At 46.7% G+C, this 19663-nt stretch overlaps 1 protein-coding gene across 1 annotated transcript in view; it reads left to right on the plus strand.

Annotated features, from left to right (window-relative positions):
* Window positions 1-19663, plus strand: part of DPYD (dihydropyrimidine dehydrogenase) — a 1260313-nt gene that overhangs the window by 644920 nt on the left and 595730 nt on the right. The window contains exon 11 of the mRNA XM_066597377.1: window positions 707-917. Coding sequence (XP_066453474.1) covers window positions 707-917 — 211 coding nt within the window. The remainder of the gene's footprint in view (window positions 1-706; window positions 918-19663) is intronic.

A 19663-nucleotide genomic window follows, 5' to 3' on the forward strand; every position in this document is an offset into this window, starting at 1 on the left:
ATCACTCAAGACGAGAGATGAGCGAGCATACTCGCTAAGGCAAACTACTCGAGTGAGTAGTGCCTTATGCGAGTACCTGGCCGGTCGTCTTAAAAGATTCCCGCAACTCACCGCTCTCCCCCACCGGAACCCGAATCAATTTAGATGAGCGGGCAGGTACTCGCATAAGGCACTACGTGCGCGAGTAGTTTGCCTTAGCGAGTACGCTCGCTCATCTCTACTCAAGACTCATTCATTATTCTTCATTCCTTGTAACTAATTTTTCTTATCACTATTCATCCTTTTCCCACTCATATTATAGACAATTCATAATTTTCTTTTTCATGACTATTCTGGATATCAGTCCTTATGAAAGGAAGAATCGGCAAGTGGTGATATTTGATTTTGTGTGGTGAACGGGATCAGTCTAATTCTAGGGTCATTTTTGTTACCACAAGCCCTGGCCAAGGAAAGACACAGACAGCAGAAGACCTTGGTGCAAGAACCGGATATGCGCACCTTGCTTGCAAACAGCATCATAAAACAACCTTCCTTATATCTTTCTGAGCCTTAACCCTTAAATGTATTCGCTCAATCCCTTGCATGCAATGTTGTAACAGTGGGAAGCTGCTTTTGAGGTGACACTGGGTCCTTGTGCCATTGTACTCACAGGTATAATAATGACCAATCAGTTATAATGTTAGAAATTAAATGTTTTGTCTTGCAGGTAGAATTAGCCAAAGAGGAAAAATGTGAATTTTTACCATTCTTATCACCTCAGAAAGTGATTCTCAAGGGTGGCAGAATAAGTGGAATGCAATTTGTTCGAACAGAACAAGATGAGGATGGAAATTGGATTGAAGATGAAGATCAGCTTGTTCAGTTGAAAGCCGATGTTATCATCAGCGCGTTTGGATCTGTACTAACAGACCCCACAGGTACAGTGGTTGGCTTATTATCAATGTTGAGTTTATGATATTAAGGAAATATTACATATTCAATATTGACCATGGTTGTCTTGGGGGTAGGTGATGCTAGAACTAAAGAAAAAAGAGTTCCAATTAGGTTTCTTCTGAATGGTCTTTGTAGTTACCTTGGTTGAATATCTTTCTTGTTCCCGAAACCACTAAACAGGATTACAGAATTGAAAGAATAATGAGCCACTCATGCAGAGTAACCTTAATATGAGCAGCCACCAATCATTCTTCATTTCATTATTACTACTTTGACTTTTCATCCTGAATTTACAAAGAAACAAATTGTAAAGCTTTGTTCGGTTGATCACAACAAATACTGCGATGGGTCGGCAGAACATTAAATGCCTAATATTTCTATGACTGCTTTTAATATATGACTTCTAAATGCAATTTGGTTAATGAAAAGTCATTTCCTTCCTCTACCCATTTTATTTGTGTCACTGGCACAATGCAAGTCAAAGTTGAATACACAATTTAGTGATTTATTTTTATTTTTGGCATGGAATATAAGTAACATATTAAGTGCAGACGACTTTTTCTGATATCAAAAAAATATAAGCTTAGACAGAAGCCTTTTATAAGAAACCCGCTTGTTACCCGCGACTTCGTCCGTGTGGTTTTCTGGATATTGAAACGTAAAAAGTTGAAATAGTGAAAGGAATGTAACTGCAGTATGTGATGCCAGGGCAGTTCTGTACGGTTTTGGTCTTGTCATCTTTTGCTGGGATACAAAGGTTTTGTGGGCCGTAAACAAGTGAGCATGCCACATACAGTTGCCCATGAGAAAAACTTGTTTTTTCTAACTGTACACCTTCTACCTTAAGTGTTTGCCCTTGAGCCTTGGGCCTCTTTCACACAGGCAACAGCAATATCACAGTGATATTGCATCTGTGTTTTGTGTGATATCACTGCGTTTTTGTGTTGCAACAAAGTTGATGGAATTTTCGAGGGGGGCTTGAAAGAGAAGCCATACTCAAGAAATAAGCCCTAGCTGCATGAAAAACAAACCAAAAAAAAATACATCACCTAAGAGGCTTTGTCCGATTGCCACATGTCTCCTCTGCAGCTTCGGCACTTGTTTGTAGTCTTCAGGGAGCACTTCCTAGTCAGGGCTTTCAAAAACCCTGCCTTCAGGAAGCGCTGTCTCTGATTGGTTCTCGAGTGCCACAGCTCAGCCAATCAGAGCCAGCACTCGATGAACCAATCACAGCCATTTAATACAATGGATTTCCTACTGTAGAAGGTGCATCGCACCACACAAAAACTGCATTCTTATGCGATGAAATACAAAGCAAGGCTCCATAGAGAAACATGGGCTACAAAACAGCGCTAATCACTGCAATATTCAGCAACACGCACTCTTTTTTTTATCACAATATAGCAGCCTACAAAACATTGCTAATGTAAAGGAACCCATTGGATAGCATGGGCTTCACATACATGCGATTTGTAGTGCTGTCTCATCGCGAGAAAATCGTGCAATTTTCTCACCCGTGTGAAAGGGCCTTATGGATTATCATCACAAATGTGTAGGCATAGCTAATGATGTGCTCTCCCTTCGCCTCTGACTCGCTGCATTGCGCCGCAGTGGGGGCAGAGAGGAGGTGCTTCTGCGCTTCACCAAATAAATCACAAAAAAATCGCCTCTGGCGAACTCTATAAATCTTCAGGATAAAACATAGCCTATGTCCTTCCTCAGGATGCAAGCTATCTGCCTGACAGATTTTCATCAAAATCGCTTCAGTGGTTTAGCCGTGAAAAGGTAGCAAACAGACGGACAGAGTTACTTCCACATTTATAATATTAGAATGAATGTTCTGCAGTAATTTAGCAATGTATTAGGCCTAATTCCCACGGCCGGCTTTCCACCGCGTTTTACGCAGCGGAAATTCACGGCATTTCACTGCAGCTATTAGGTTCTATTGAACCTAATAGCTCAATGTACATGTTGCGGAAATCCACCGTGGAATTCCGCAGCATGAAATTACCCGCGGCATGTCCTATTTGCCGTGGTTATATGCATGGACGGCTCCCCTTGTAGTCAACAGAAGCCGCCCGTCACGCTATACTTCCGCTGTAGTACAGCGGAAGAATAGCGTGAATACGCGCCCCGCCCACCGCCGAGCGTGTCATATGATGCTGCCGGCGGGTCATGTGACACCGCCGGCGCGTCATGCACTGTACTGCACATGCACGCCGGAGTGTCATGCGGGATTTCACGCAGCGGATACGGAGGTAAGTATGGGGTCTTTGTGGGGGCGCCGTGACGGACTCCGCTACAGTATTCCGCTTGTGGAGCCCGTCACGGCCGTGTGCATAAGGCGTTAATGTGCATTGGATGATGGAAAAGTATACAGATATTTCTAAGATGAAACATTTCCACAAAAGTCTGATACAATATTGCCAAACTCGCTGGAGCTTTACAGGCACCCACAGCTTGACAAGAACATCTATCAGTGCAATTTGTAAAGTTTATTTTGTCAAATATTCAGACTCATTGCAAAAATGATTTCTGACATTGTACCAATAAGACATGTGAGGCAGCAACTACAATACATCAAGCACCTATCAGAGGCAGACAATCTGACACTATATCACTTTACTCCAGGCCATCGTTTACAGTAACTGAGCTGTAGAAAGTAAATTACCGGCTTCTTACACTGAAATATTATAAATTATAATCTTTCAGTGTAAAAATAATTATCGTTCAAAAAAATTGTTTAATTGTGATAATCGTTCAGTGTAAACGCGGCCAGCGGGGGAACAATGAACAAGAATTTGTTCGCTTCTCGTTTGTCGTTCATTTTATAAAGGCATTAAAAGAATCGTTTGCTCCTTTGCACATTGTTGCATGTGAGCAGCGATTGTTTAGTTGTTCACATTCTGACATTGACAAACTGGAGCAAGTTCAGAGAAGAGTTACCAAAATGGTGAGCGGTCTGCAAATTATGTCCTATGAGGAATGGTTAAAGGATCTGGGAATGTTTAGATTGCAAAAAAAAAAGGCTGAGAGGAGACTTAATAGCCGTCTACAAATATATGAAGGGCTGTTACAGTGCAGAGGGATCATCCCTATTCTCATTTGCACAAGGAAAGACTAGAAGCAATGGGATGAAACTGAAAGGGAGGAGACAGAAATTAGATATTAGACAGTGAGGGGGATCAATGAGTGGAACAGGTTACCATGGGAGGTGGTGAGTTCTCCTTCAATGGAAGAGTTCAAACAAAGGCTGGACAAATATCTGTCTGGGATGATTCAGTGAATCCAGCACTGAGCAGGGGGTTGGATTCGATGACCCTGGAGGTCCCTTCCAACTCTACCATTTTTATGATTCTATGATTTATTCACTGATACAATGAATATGAACAAGTGAATGATTTAGCCACAAAATTGTACAAACAGGCTGCATGAGTGAACATGCAACCTCTGTAATTGTTTACCTGTGCGCACAATTTATTGCTCTGTGAAAAAGGCTTTACATTATGAGCAAGACTTTTTTGTGGATATGCCACAAAAATCACCGCCTGCCATTCATTCAGCGAGAGCTGCCTGTGTCATGTGTGACAGCTGCGATAGGGAATTGAAGAATTCCTCTGTTGTATCGGTCACAGATGTGGCAGATGCAGCAGCAGGGAATTCTTTTTATTAGCGGGGGTTAAGGAAATGCCTGCCGCATGCGGCAGATGTGTTTTTCATCCCCGCGGGGGTCACAGCAGCGGCGGAGAGGTAAGTTTTTTTTATTTATTTATTTATTTTTTACACTAAAATTATTGTTTTTCAGGGAAGGGCTTATATGTAGAGATTAAAGATGAGCGAACACCAAAATGTTCGGGTTCGCGTTATTCGAAACGAACTTCCCGCGATGTTCGGGTGTTCGTTTCGAATAACGAACCCCATTGAAGTCAATGGGCGACCGGAACATTTTTGTATTTCGCCGATGCTCGCTAAGGTTTTCATGTGTGAAAATCTTGGCAATTCAAGACAATGATGGGAACGACACAGCAACGGATAGGGACGATGTTAGCCCATTGAATTCAGTGGAGCTGTCAATACAGCCGACTCCACTGAATGCAATGGGCTGCCGGCGATCGCGGGATGAATTGTCGGAAAGGGGTTAAATATATAAGCCCTTCCCTGCAATTCATCCAGAAATGTGTAAAAATAAAAAAATATATATACTCACCTGGTGCCCGCAGACGGAGTTCAGCGCGGCAGGCTGCAGTTCTCCTGAACTGCTCTGAACAGCTGTGAGTAGTATTCAGCAGCCGGGGATTTAAAATCCCCGCCTGCTGAATAAGATGCCTCTGATTGGTCACAGCCTGACCAATCAGAGGCCAGCCCTCACTCACACCCATTCATGAATTCATGAATGGGTGAGTGAGGGCTGCCTCTGATTGGCTCAGGGGCAGCTCTCCTGCCCCTGAGCCAATCAGAGGCAGCCCTCACTCACCCATTCATGAATTCATGAATGGGTGTGAGTGAGGGCTGGCCTCTGATTGGTCAGGCTGTGACCATTCAGAGGCATCTTATTCAGCAGGCGGGGATTTTAAATCCCCGGCTGCTGAATACTACTCACAGCTGTTCAGAGCAGTTCAGGAGAACTGCAGCCTGCCGCGCTGAACTCCGTCTGCGGGCACCAGGTGAGTATATATATATTTTTTATTTTTACACATTTCTGGATGAATTGCAGGGAAGGGCTTATATATTTAACCCCTTTCCGACAATTCATCCCGCGATCGCCGGCAGCCCATTGCATTCAGTGGAGTCGGCTGTATTGCCGGTTCCATTGAATTCAATGGGCAAACATCGTTCTTCTCTGTCACAGCTGTTACAGCTGTGGCAGAGAAGAACGATTTGTCTTCTATATGTTCTCAATGGGGTTGGCGCTGCTGCCGCCGGCCCCATTGAGCGCATATAGAAAAGATTTCTCAGGGAAGAAAGTTAAAGTAACCCGAACATCCGAACATCGTGTGGTGTTCGTTACGAATAACGAACATCCCGAACACCCTAATATTCGCCCGAGCATCAAGCTCGGACGAGTACGTTCGCTCATCTCTAGTAGAGATGAGCGAGCACCAAAATGCTCGGGTGCTCGTTACTCGGGACGAACTTTTCGCGATGCTCGAGGGTTCGTTTCGAGTAACGAACCCCATTGAAGTCAATGGGCGACCCGAGCATTTTTGTATTTCGCTGATGCTCGCTAAGGTTTCCTTGTGTGAAAATCTGGGCAATTCAAGAAAGTGATGGGAACAACACAGCAACGGATAGGGCAGGCGAGGGGCTACATGTTGGGCTGCATCTCAAGTTCACAGGTCCCACTATTAAGCCACAATACCGGCAAGAGTGCCCCCCCCCCCTCCCAACAACTTTTACTTCTGAAAAGCCCTCATTAGCAATGCATACCTTAGCTAAGCACCACACTACCTCCAACAAAGCACAATCACTGCCTGCATGACACTCCACTGCCACTTCTCCTGGCTTACATGCTGCCCAACCGCCCCCCCTCCCCCCCCACAGCGCACACCAAAGTGTCCCTGCGCAGCCTTCAGCTGCCCTCATGCCACACCACCCTCATGTCTATTTAGAAGTGCGTCTGCCATGAGGAGGAACCGCAGGCACACACTGCAGAGGTTGGCACGGCTAGGCAGCGACCCTCTTTAAAAGGGGCGGGGCGATAGCCCACAATGCTGTACAGAAGCAATGAGAAATAGAATCCTGTGCCACCGCCATCAGGAGCTGCACACGTGGGCATAGCAATGGGGAACCTATGTGCCACACACTATTCATTCTGTCAAGGTGTCTCTGCATGCCCCAGTCAGACCGGGCTTTTTAATTCATAGACACAGGCAGGTACAATTCCCTATTGTGAAGTCCCTGTCGACCGACAGCATGGGTGGCTCCCTGGAACCCACCGGCGGTACATAAAAATATCCCATTGCATTGCCCAACACAGCTGAGGTAGTAATGTCGTGCTTAATGCAGGTGGGCTTCGGCCCACACTGCATGCCCCAGTCTGACTGGGATTCTTTACAAGTGGAAACAGATGCATTTATAATTCCCTGTGGACCCACAGCATGGGTGGGTGCCAGGAAGCCACCGGCGGTACATAGAAATATCCCATTGCATTGCCCAACACAGCTGAGGTAGTAATGTCGTGCTTAATGCAGGTGGGCTTCGGCCCACACTGCATGCCCCAGTCAGACTGGGGATCTTTACAAGTGGACACATGTAGGTTAAACTCCGTGTGCACCTACAGCATGGGTGGCTCCCTGGAACCCACCGGCGATACACAAAAATATCCCATTGCATTGCCCAACACAGCTGAGGTAGTAATGTCGTGCTTAATGCAGGTGGGCTTCGGCCCACACTGCATGCCCCAGTCAGACTGGGGTTCTTTACAAGTGGAAACAGATGCATTTATAATTCCCTGTGGACCCACAGCATGGGTGGGTGCCAGGAAGCCACCGGCGGTACATAGAAATATCCCATTGCATTGCCCAACACAGCTGAGGTAGTAATGTCGTGCTTAATGCAGGTGGGCTTCGGCCCACACTGCATGCCCCAGTCAGACTGGGGTTCTTTACAAGTGGACACATGTAGGTTAAACTCCGTGTGCACCTACAGCATGGGTGGCTCCCTGGAACCCACCGGCGATACACAAAAATATCCCATTGCATTGCCCAACACAGCTGAGGTAGTAACATAGTAACATAGTAACATAGTATGTAAGGCCGAATGAAGACATTGTCCATCTAGTCCAGCCTGTCTATCCTACTGTGTTGATCCAGAGGAAGGCAAAAAACCCCAAGGCCAGAAGTCAATTAGCCCTTTTGGGGAAAAAATTCCTTCCCGACTCCCTAATGGCAATCAGACTGTTCCCTGGATCAACCCCTAATAGTTCCTACCTGCCTATATACCAGGATTGATACTTAAACTAAAATTTATATCCTGTAATATCCTTCTCCAGAAAGACATCAAGTCCCCTTTTAAACTCCTCTATGGATTTTGCCATCACCACTTCCTCCGGTAGAGAGTTCCACAGTCTAACTGCTCTTACAGTAAAGAACCCCTTTCTGTGTTGGTGATGAAACCTACTTTCCTCTAATCGTAGCGGATGTCCTCTTGTTACCGTCGTGGTCCTGGGTGTAAACAGATCGCGGGAGAGATCCATGTGTTGTCCCCTCATGTACTTATACATGGTTATTTGGTCGCCTCTTAACCTTCTTTTTTCTAGAGTAAATAGTCCCAATTTGGACAGCCTCTCTGGGTATTCCAGTCCCGTCATTCCATGTATTAGTTTAGTCGCTCTTCTTTGAACCCCCTCAAGCACTGTGACATCTTTCCTGAGCACCGGTGTCCAGAATTGTACGCAGTATTCCATGTGAGGTCTGACAAGTGCCTTATATAATGGAAGGATAATGTTCTCGTCCTTTGTCCCTATACCTCTTTTGATGCACCCCAAGACTTTATTTGCCTTTGCAGCGGCTGACTGGCATTGGTTACTCCAGTTTAGTCTATTATCCACTAATACCCCCAGATCCTTTTCCATATCACTTTTCCCTAGTGGTACCCCATTAAGTGAATATTTGTGACATCCGTTCCTCTTGCCCATGTGCATAGTCTTACATTTTTCAACATTGAACTTCATTTGCCATTTTTCTGCCCAAGCCCCCAGCTTATCCAGGTCCGTTTGTAGCCGCACATTGTCCTCCGTTGCATTAATTATATTGTATAATTTTGTGTCATCTGCAAATATTGATATTTTGCTGTACAGCCCATCTATCAGGTCATTGATAAATATGTTGAACAGAGTGGGGCCTAATACTGAACCCTGTGGCACCCCGCTAGCGACTGTGGTCCAATCAGAGTACGAACCATTTATTACCACCCTCTGCTTTCTATCGTTGAGCCAATTTTTTACCCACTTACACACGTTTTCGCCCAGTCCGAGCTGCCTCATTTTGTATATTAGCCTATTATGTGGCACGGTGTCAAAGGCTTTAGAGAAGTCCAGATATACAAGATCAATAGATTCTCCCTGGTCCAGCTTAGAGCTTACTTCATCGTAGAAACTGATCAGATTTGTCTGACATGAGCGACCCTTCATGAATCCATGTTGGTGAGGAGTTATTCCCTTAATCTCCTTGAGGTACTCATCGATTGCGTCTCTCAGAATCCCCTCGAAAATTTTTCCCGTTACTGAAGTGAGACTTACTGGCCTGTAGTTACCAGGCTCACTTTTGCTCCCTTTTTTGTAAATTGGGACCACGTTGGCAATGCGCCAGTCCAATGGTACTACTCCGGTCTTGATAGTGTCTAGAAATATTAGGTATAGCGGCCTAGCTATCTCGTCACTTAGTTCCTTTAGTATCCTTGGGTGTAATCCATCTGGGCTCGGTGATTTATCAATTTTAGTTTTCTTTAGACGCTTCCGCACCTCCTCCTGCGTTAGGTATGAGATATTTTGTGAGGGGTTCGTTTTATTCCCCTGCATCTCGTGTGGCATTTCTTTTTCTTTGGTGAACACACTTGAGAAGAAACTGTTCATTAGATTTGCTTTCCCTTCGTCATCATCAATGATTTCTCCTGCATTGTTTTTTAAAGGGCCAGCGCTCTCCCTGCAAATCCTTTTGCTGTTTATGTAGTTGAAAAATAGCTTCGGGTTGTTTCTGCTCTCTTTTGCGATCCGTCTTTCTGCTTCCTCCTTGGCAGTTTTAATCGTATCTTTGCATATTTTGTTTTTTTCCCTGTATGATTTTAGCGCTTCTTCGCTGCCTTGTTGCTTTAGTAGTTTGAACGCTTTCTTCTTTTCGTTTATTGCCCCTCGTACCGTCTTGTCGAACCACATTGGTTTCCTTTTAGCTGAGTTTCTTTTATTTTTAAAGGGAATGAACTGCTCACATGAGTTGATTAGGATCCTTTTGAACTTTTCCCATTTGTCCTCCGTACTGATATTTTTGAGGATGTTGTCCCAATTAATGTTACCGATAGTAGTTCTAAGCTCATCAAATTTTGCTTTACTAAAGTTTAGTTTCTTTGTCACTCCCTGATAAGGCTTCCTATTGATTGACAGCTGGAAGTTGATTATATTGTGGTCGCTGTTCGTAATGTCGTGCTTAATGCAGGTGGGCTTCGGCCCACACTGCATGCCCCAGTCAGACTGGGGTTCTTTACAAGTGGAAACAGATGCATTTATAATTCCCTGTGGACCCACAGCAGGGGTGGGTGCCAGGAAGCCACCGGCGGTACATAGAAATATCCCATTGCATTGCCCAACACAGCTGAGGTAGTAATGTTGTGCTTAATGCAGGTGGGCTTCGGCCCACACTGCATGCCCCAGTCTGACTGGTAATATGTACCTTAACAGTAACCTCGTTGGTGGTAATGTGGTGGTGACTGCGGACCTGGTAGCGCGGTTTAATGTAGTTGGTTTTCGGAATGTGGCCACTGGCCAGGATTAAGTGGGCCGTGGCGGGGGATGTTTTGGAGGCACTACGTGTCCTCTCCACGTGTCCGTGGTTATATGCACCTTAACAGTAACAGCGTTGGTGGGAAATGGCCTCGCCGCCATCATGTCTTTGGGAAGCCTCTGTTTCCACACCCCAGAGACATACCATTAGCAGCGGTATAGGCAGAGCCCAGAATTAGTAACATTTCAGCCGTAGCATTAGCGACAGGCCCCACTAACATATCACTAGCAGCATTATAGGGGGAGCACAGTCTTAGTTCCATTTCAGTAATAGTAGCAGCCTACACAGGCCCCAGTAACAATTCCGAAGCAGCAGTATAGTGGGAGCGCAGTCTTCGTTCCATTTCAGTAATAGTAGCAGCCTACACAGGCCCCAGGAACAATTCCGAAGCAGCAGTATAGGAGGAGCACAGTCTTAGTTCCATTTAAGTCATTGTAGCAGCCTACACAGGCCCCAGGAACAATTCCGAAGCAGCAGTATAGTGGGAGCGCAGTCTTAGTTCCATTTCAGTAGCTGCAGTATAGCCAAGGCCCAAGTTACATTTATGTAGCTAAAGTGTAGGCCAACCCCACACACACTTCTGTACCATGAGTGCAGGCGAAGAACATAGAAATTGCCATGATTACACTGTAGGTGAGGGCCCCAAAACATTGGTGTACCAACAGTACTAATGTACCTCAGTAAAAATTGGCCATGCCCAACCAAGATGGCAGGTGAAACCCATTAATCGCTTTGGTTAATGTGGCTTAAGTGGTAACTAGGCCTGGAGGCAGCCCAGTTTAACGAAAAATTGGTTCAAGTTCAAGTTTCAACGCTTTTAAGAGCATTGAAACATATAAAAATTGTTTCGAAAAATTAGATGAGTGAGCCTTGTGGCCCTAAGAAAAATTGCCCGTTCAGCGTGATTACGTGAGGTTTCAGGAGGAGGAGCAGGAGGAGGAGGAGGAATATTAGACACAGATTGATGAAGCAGAAATGTCCCCGTTTTGGATGGTGAGAGAGAACGTAGCTTCCATCCGCGGGTGCAGCCTTCGTATTGCTTACGTATCCTTGCTGTCCGCTGGTGGAGAAGAGAAGTCTGGCGAAATCCAGGCTTTGTTCATCTTGATGAGTGTTAGCCTGTCGGCACTGTCGGTTGACAAGCGGCTAGGCTTATCTGTGATGATTCCCCCAGCCGCACTAAACACCCTTTCTGACAAGACGCTAGCCGCAGGACAAGCAAGCACCTCCAGGGCATACAGCGCTAGTTCAGGCCACGTGTCCAGCTTCGACACCCAGTAGTTGTAGATGGCAGAGGCGTCACGGAGGACGGTCGTGCGATCGGCTACGTACTCCCTCACCATCCTTTTACAGTGCTCCCGCCGACTCAGCCTTGACTGGGGAGCGGTGACACAGTCTTGCTGGGGAGCCATAAAGCTGTCCAGGCCCTTAAAGACTGTTGCACTGCCTGGGCTGTACATGCTGCTCGATCTACGCACCTCCCCTGGTACCTGGCCCTCGGAACTGCGCCTTCTGCCACTAGCGCTGTCGGATGGGAATTTTACCATCAGCTTGTCCGCCAGGGTCCTGTGGTATAGCAACACTCTCGAACCCCTTTCCTCTTCGGGAATGAGAGTGGGAAGGTTCTCCTTATAGCGTGGGTCGAGCAGTGTGTACACCCAGTAATCCGTAGTGGCCAGAATGCGTGTAACGCGAGGGTCACGAGAAAGGCATCCTAACATGAAGTCAGCCATGTGTGCCAGGGTACCTGTACGCAACACATGGCTGTCCGCACTAGGAAGATCACTTTCAGGATCCTCCTCCTCCTCCTCCTCCTCAGGCCATACACGCTGAAATGATGACAGGCAAGCAGCATGGGTACGGTCAGCAGTGGGCCAAGCTGTCTCTTCCCCCTCCTCCTCATCCTCCTCATGCTCCTCCTCCTCCTCCTGAACGCGCTGAGATATAGACAGGAGGGTGCTCTGACTATCCAGCGACATACTGTCTTCCCCCGGCTCTGTTTCCGAGCGCAAAGCGGCTGCCTTTATGGTTTGCAGGGAACTTCTCAAGATGCATAGCAGAGGAATGGTGACGCTAATGATTGCAGCATCGCCGCTCACCACCTGGGTAGACTGCTCAAAGTTTCGAAGGACCTGGCAGATGTCTGCCAACCAGGCCCACTCTTCTGAAAAGAATTGAGGAGGCTGACTACCACTGCGCCACCCATGTTGGAGTTGGTATTCCACTATAGCTCTACGCTGCTCATAGAGCCTAGCCAACATGTGGAGCGTAGACTTCCACCGTGTGGGCACGTCGCACAGCAGTCGGTGCACTGGCAGATTAAACCGATGTTGCAGGGTGCGCAGGGTGGCAGCGTAAGTGTGGGACTTGCGGAAATGTGCGCAGAGCCGGCGCACCTTTACGAGCAGGTCTGACAAGCGTGGGTAGCTTTTCAGAAAGCGCTGAACCACCAAATTAAAGACGTGGGCCAGGCATGGCACGTGCGTGAGGCTGCCGAGCTGCAGAGCCGCCACCAGGTTACGGCCGTTGTCACACACGACCATGCCCGGTTGGAGGCTCAGCGGCGCAAGCCAACGGTCGGTCTGCTCTGTCAGACCCTGCAGCAGTTCGTGGGCCGTGTGCCTCTTATCTCCTAAGCTGAGTAGTTTCAGCACGGCCTGCTGACGCTTGCCCACCGCTGTGCTGCCACGCCACGCGACACCGACTGCTGGCGACGTCCTGCTGCTGCTGACACATCTAGATTGCGAGACTGAGGAGGAGGAGGAGGAGGAGGGTGCTTTAGTGGAAGAAGCATACACCGCCGAACATACCACCACCGAGCTGGGGCCCGCAATTCTGGGGATGGGTAGGACGTGAGCGGTCCCAGGCTCTGACTCTGTCCCAGGCTCCACTAAATTCACCCAATGTGCCGTCAGGGAGATGTAGTGGCCCTGCCCGCCTGTGCTTGTCCACGTGTCCGTAGTTAAGTGGACCTTGCCACTAACCGCATTGGTGAGGGCGCGTACAATGTTGCGGGTGACGTGGTCGTGCAGGGCTGGGACGGCACATCGGGAAAAGTAGTGGCGACTGGGAACTGAGTAGCGCGGGGCCGCCGCCGCCATCATAGCTTTGAAAGCCTCCGTTTCCACAACCCTATACGGCAGCATTTCAAGGCTGATAAATTTGGCTATGTGGACGGTTAACGATTGAGCGTGCGGGTGCGTGGCGGCGTACTTGCGCTTGCGCTCCAACACTTGCGCTAGCGACGGCTGGACTGTGCGGTGCGAGACATTGGTGGATGGGGCCGAGGACAGCGGAGGTGAGGGTGTGGGTGCAGGCCATGAGACGGTAGTGCCTGTGTCCTGAGAGGGGTGTTGGATCTCAGTGGCAGGTTGGGGCACAGGGGGAGAGGCAGCGGTGCAAACCGGAGGCGGTGAACGGCCTTCGTCCCACCTTGTGGGGTGCTTGGCCATCATATGTCTGCGCATGCTGGTGGTGGTGAGGCTGTTGGTGGTGGCTCCCCGGCTGATCTTGGCGCGACAAAGGTTGCACACCACTGTTCGTCGGTCGTCAGGCGTCTCGGTGAAAAACTGCCAGACCTTAGAGCACCTCGGCCTCTGCAGGGTGGCATGGCGCGAGGGTGTGCTTTGGGAAACAGTTGGTGGATTATTTGGTCTGGCCCTGCCTCTCCCCCTGGACACCGCACTGCCTCTTGCAACCTGCCCTGCTGCTGCCCATGCCTCCCCCTCTGAAGACCTGTCCTGTGTAGGCGTTGCACACCAGGTGGGGTCAGTCACCTCATCGTCCTGCTGCTCTTCCTCCGAATCCTCTGTGCGCTCCTCCCTCGGACTTACTGCCCTTACTACTACCTCACTGCAAGACAACTGTGTCTCATCGTCATCGTCCTCCTCACCCACTGAAAGGTCTTGAGACAGTTGCCGGAAGTCCCCAGCCTCATCCCCCGGACCCCGGGAACTTTCCAATGGTTGTGCATCAGTGACGATAAACTCATCTGGTGGGAGAGGAACCACTGCTGCCCAATCTGAGCAGGGGCCCGAGAACAGTTCCTGGGAGTCTTCCCGCTCCTGAGCATGTGTCATTGTAGTGGAGTGAGGAGGCTGGGAGGAAGGAGGAGCAGCAGCCAGAGGATTTGGATTTGCAGCAGTGGACGGCGCAGAACTGTGGCTGGATGATAGCTTGCTCGAAGCACTTTCTGCCATCCAGGACAGGACCTGCTCACACTGCTCATTTTCTAATAAAGGTCTCCCGCGTGGACCTATTAATTGGGCGATGAATGTGGGGACGCCAGAAACGTGCCTCTCTCCTAATCGCGCAGCAGTCGGCTGCGACACACCTAGATCAGGAGCTCGGCCTGTGCCCACACCCTCACTTGGCCCTCCGCGTCCTCGGCCGCGTCCACGTCCTCTAGGCCTACCCCTACCCCTCAGCATGCTGTATTACCAGTGATTTGATTTCACAGGCAGGAAATAAATTGGCGCAAGCCTGCAGGCCAAATATAATTTTTTAACTTTTTTTAAAAAGGAAAGGCCCACTGCCTCTAGTGAATGAATAATAAGTTTAATAACTGTGTTGCGGCCCTGCAAAAGTGTCACAGAACTTTACTGTTGCAGAGTTATTAACTGTGGCAGAGCAGGTATTTCCCAGGCAGGAAAGAAATTGGCGCAAGGCTGCACTCAACCGTAGCTGGTTGCGTCTGATTTTTTGACGTTCTCCACGCAGCACACACGTACCCAGAGCCCTTAGTACTGACAGAGGCAGGGCAAATATACTTTTTTCCCTTTTGTTAAAAAGGAAAGGCCCACTGCCTCTAGTGAATGAATAATAAGTTTAATAACTGTGTTGCGGCCCTGCAAAAGTGTCACAGAACTTTACTGTTGCAGAGTTATTAACTGTGGCAGAGCAGGTATTTCCCAGGCAGGAAAGAAATTGGCGCAAGGCTGCACTCAACCGTAGCTGGTTGCGTCTGATTTTTCGACGTTCTCCACGCAGCACACACGTACCCAGAGCCCTTAGGACTGACAGAGGCAGGGCAAATATACTTTTTTCCCTTTTGTTTAAAAGGAAAGGCGCACTGTGCCTATTCAATGACTAATATAACTGTGTTGCGGCCCTGCAAAAGTGTCACAGAACTTTACTGTTGCAGAGTTATTAACTGTGGCAGAGCAGGTATTTCCCAGGCAGGAAAGAAATTGGCGCAAGGCTGCACTCAACCGTAGCTGGTTGCGTCTGATTTTTTGACGTTCTCCACGCAGCACACACGTACACAAAGCCCTTAGGACTGACAAAGGCAGGGCAAATATACTTTTTTCCCTTTTGTTTAAAAGGAAAGGCGCACTGTGCCTATTCAATGACTAATATAACTGTGTTGCGGCCCTGCAAAAGTGTCACAGAACTTTACTGTTGCAGAGTTATTAACTGTGGCAGAGCAGGTATTTCCCAGGCAGGAAAGAAATTGGCGCAAGGCTGCACTCAACCGTAGCTGGTTGCGTCTGATTTTTTGACGTTCTCCATGCAGCACACACGTACACAGAGCCCTTAGGACTGACAGAGGCAGGGCAAATATACTTTTTTACCTTTTGTTTAAAAGGAAAGGCCCACTGTGCCTATTCAATGACTAATAACTGTGTTGTGGCCCTGCCTACACAATTCTGTGCCTGTAGTATCAATGCAGGGTGCAATGCTCTGCACCGCCGATTTTAAGAAAAAAAAAAAAAAGCAACACAGCTAACAGCAGCCTGCACAGTACTCCACACAGTTAAATGTGGCCCTAGAAAGGACCATTGAGGTTCTTGAAGGCTACACTCACTCCTAACACTCTCCCTGCCTAAGCACCACTTCTGTCCCTAATGCCAGGTGCAATGCTCTGCACCGCCGATTTTGAGAAAAAAAAAAAAAAGCAACACAGCTAACAGCAGCCTGCACAGTACTCCACACAGTTAAATGTGGCCCTAGAAAGGACCGTTGAGGTTCTTGAAGGCTACACTCACTCCTAACACTCTCCCTGCCTAAGCACCACTTCTGTCCCTAATGCCAGGTGCAATGCTCTGCACCGCCGATTTTGAGAAGAAAAAAAAAAAGCAACACAGCTAACAGCAGCCTGCACAGTACTCCACACAGTTAAATGTGGCCCTAGAAAGGACCGTTGAGGTTCTTGAAGGCTACACTCACTCCTAACACTCTCCCTGCCTAAGCACCACTTCTGTCCCTAATGCCAGGTGCAATGCTCTGCACTGCCGATTTTGAGAAAAAAAAAATTTCTTCACTGCTAACAGCAGCCTGCACACACGTAGATGTGGCCCTAACCCCGTTGGGGTTCTTGAAGCCTACACTCACTACAAACACTCTCCCTACAGCAACTCCAATAGAACAGCACTTTCCCTCAGCTAACTCACAAGGCATGTGTGGCGAGCCGCGGGAGGGGACGAATTTTATACTCGGGTGACATCTGATCGCCCCAGCCACTCACAGCAGGGGGGTGGTATAGGGCTTGAACGTCACAGGGGGAAGTTGTAATGCCTTCCCTGTCTTTCAATTGGCCAGAAAAGCGCGCTAACGTCTCAGAGAGGAAACCGGAACACCGCGTGGTACTCGTTACGAGTAACGAGCATCCCGAACACCCTAATATTCGCACGAATATCAAGCTCGGACGAGTACGTTCGCTCATCTCTACTTATATGTAAAGCCCTTCCATGAAAAACAATTCAGGGGGTGTCGGCAGACCATTGTTTTCAATGGAGCCACCGACAGCAGCCAAGGCTCCCATTGACTGCATTTCAGTGCTCGCTCATCTCTATCTGTAGCCCTAAAAGGCACCAAAAAAAGCTTCAGGCTGTCCCGCAAAAAAAGTCCTTATACAGCTTTTTTGATGAAACAATAAAAATGCTCTGTCTTGTAATGTGGCAACAGCAGAAGAACTTTATTTAAAAAAAACCTATATAATCTTGGTAGCGTCGTTATCGTGCTGATCCAGAGAATAACCTTCTCAGGTTTTTTTAGCACAAAATGAACCCCAATAAAACAAAACCCAATAGACATTGGTGGTCTTACTAAAGCTTTTTTTTTTAAATCCCCCACCACTCCCTCCCCCCCCCCCCCCAAAAAAAAAAAAAAATATTATTATTATTATTGGGTTAGACGACCAAAGCAAGGATCTATAGTATTTTGGCAGTAGAGTGATTTTGCATGATAGAAGGTAGCGAATCCATAAGTTAGCAGTGCCATGCTGAGCATTTGGCCGTTAAACGTAACTTGCCATGCACTTTATGCTACCTTCACCGGGTATTGACAGATATGCTAAATTCAGCAGTTTGTCACTTTTTCGAGTAAAGTTCAATGGCTTTTAAGAAAGTTATAGAATTATATATATATTTAAGAATACTATGAAACAGGTAGTAGCAACGTGAAACCCTAATTTAAAATAACATTCACCCACCCTCTCTTTTTAGGGGGAACTACTTGGTCCAAAGTAGATTCCTCTGTTTGCAGCCTTAGAATCTTGGATGTTACATTTACATAGAGTTGGTGAGGAGCGCATGTCTCATGACCTTAGGGTCTGATATATTTAGATTGAGAAGAGTAGTATAATCAACATATGAGCTTCCCTTTTGAGCTTTTTGAATCCTTGAGAGCTTTTAATTAAGTTCTATATGGATGTGCTTTTTTAAATCTATACAATAAAGGTTCATTTTTTTAACAAGGGATACTATGATGGACTTATTTAGGACTTTGTTTTATCTCCCTTTAGTGTAAGATCCCTAGTGTCCTTTGTGCATTTTGAGTTTCAGTTTATGCATGAGGCGCCACTTACTCTACCCATCCACCATGTTTTCTAGTATGCAGTGTAATAGCTAGAAGACTGGCAAGTGGGTGGGACTAGTGGTGCATCATGAATAAACTAGACTTTTCTGTTTTTTTCCCCCAATAGGGCTAATTGGCTTCTGCCTCTTGGGGTTTTTTGCCTTCCTCTGGATCAACAAGGAGGTTAAATAGGCTGAACTAGATGGACATTGTCTTCATTCGGCCTTACATACTGTGTTACTGGGAGCTGCACAATCTTTTGCTAAATGAGAGCCACCTAAAATACATATAAGTTCCCTTTAAACTACAAGTTCACAAAACAAGACGCATAGGTATTTGTATGTAATACTTTGTATCTTTGTAGAGGTGAAGGAAAGCCTAGCTTTGTCTCTGCATATTATCTCTATGTTATGTTGATCCATAGGAATCAAAAATAGCCTAATGATGGAATTTTTCCTCATGTAAAAGGAATAAAATTGCTCCCTGACTTCTGAAATAAATTCTAAGACTTAGATACAACCACTTGCAGGGGTGAAGCATTGTATAGCATCAGTAAAAGTATATTTGATAGGGACTATTAGCTCTCCTGATACCAGAAGGGCAAAAAAGCTACAAGGTCTTTATTTGAAGTTCATCACAAATTTAAAAAAATGATGTGCAAATTAAAAATACACAGAGGTTTTGTTCCATCTACCGTATTTGCATATATCTCCCAGAGGAGCATGAGTGGCCTTATAAGTCTCCTCAAGCCCAGGTTCACACAGCAAAGTTTTGTTAGAGTAATTGCTTAATTTAGGTGATATTCAACAGATATCGTAACTGATCAGCTTCCCAATTATGTTAGGGGCACCTAAGGCAAATCACACTGACACAAAAGTCATGTTTCTGAAGCTGTTTTCCCTGCTTACGTTTATTGTTCAGCAGTTGATCTACTACTTTGAATATAAGCAATGCCCTACAGTCGTCCAATCACAAGAACAGCAAGCGATAACATATTTGTGTCAACATATTAGCATATAATATATATTGAATATCACCTAAACATATAACTAATCATAACAGATATTAGCATTAACCCTTGCACATGCTGTTTGCCTGTTCTCAGCAAATATTTTAGTGTCAAGGCTCCCATGTCATCTGGCACTTATTTATGGCTAGACCCAGTAAGATGGCTACAGTGTTATGGCTAATCTAAATGTTTCTGTGAGAAGGAATGTTCAATCACACTTATCTTTGCTCGTACTGCAAATATCAGCATCTTAGTAGTTTGCTCTGAGAATCATGTACTTTTGCAAACAATCATGGCCGTTAAGCTGACTGAGCAAAAAAATGGCTACTGTGCTTAAAAAAGGGCCTCTTTACCCTAACATTTTCATGCTTAAAGTGGGTACAAAAATTCTAAATTTGAGGATTACAGTATATGTTTTTAATTTAGATTG

This window comes from Eleutherodactylus coqui, chromosome 3 (assembly GCF_035609145.1).
Source record: "Eleutherodactylus coqui strain aEleCoq1 chromosome 3, aEleCoq1.hap1, whole genome shotgun sequence".
NCBI lineage: Eukaryota > Metazoa > Chordata > Amphibia > Anura > Eleutherodactylidae > Eleutherodactylus > Eleutherodactylus coqui.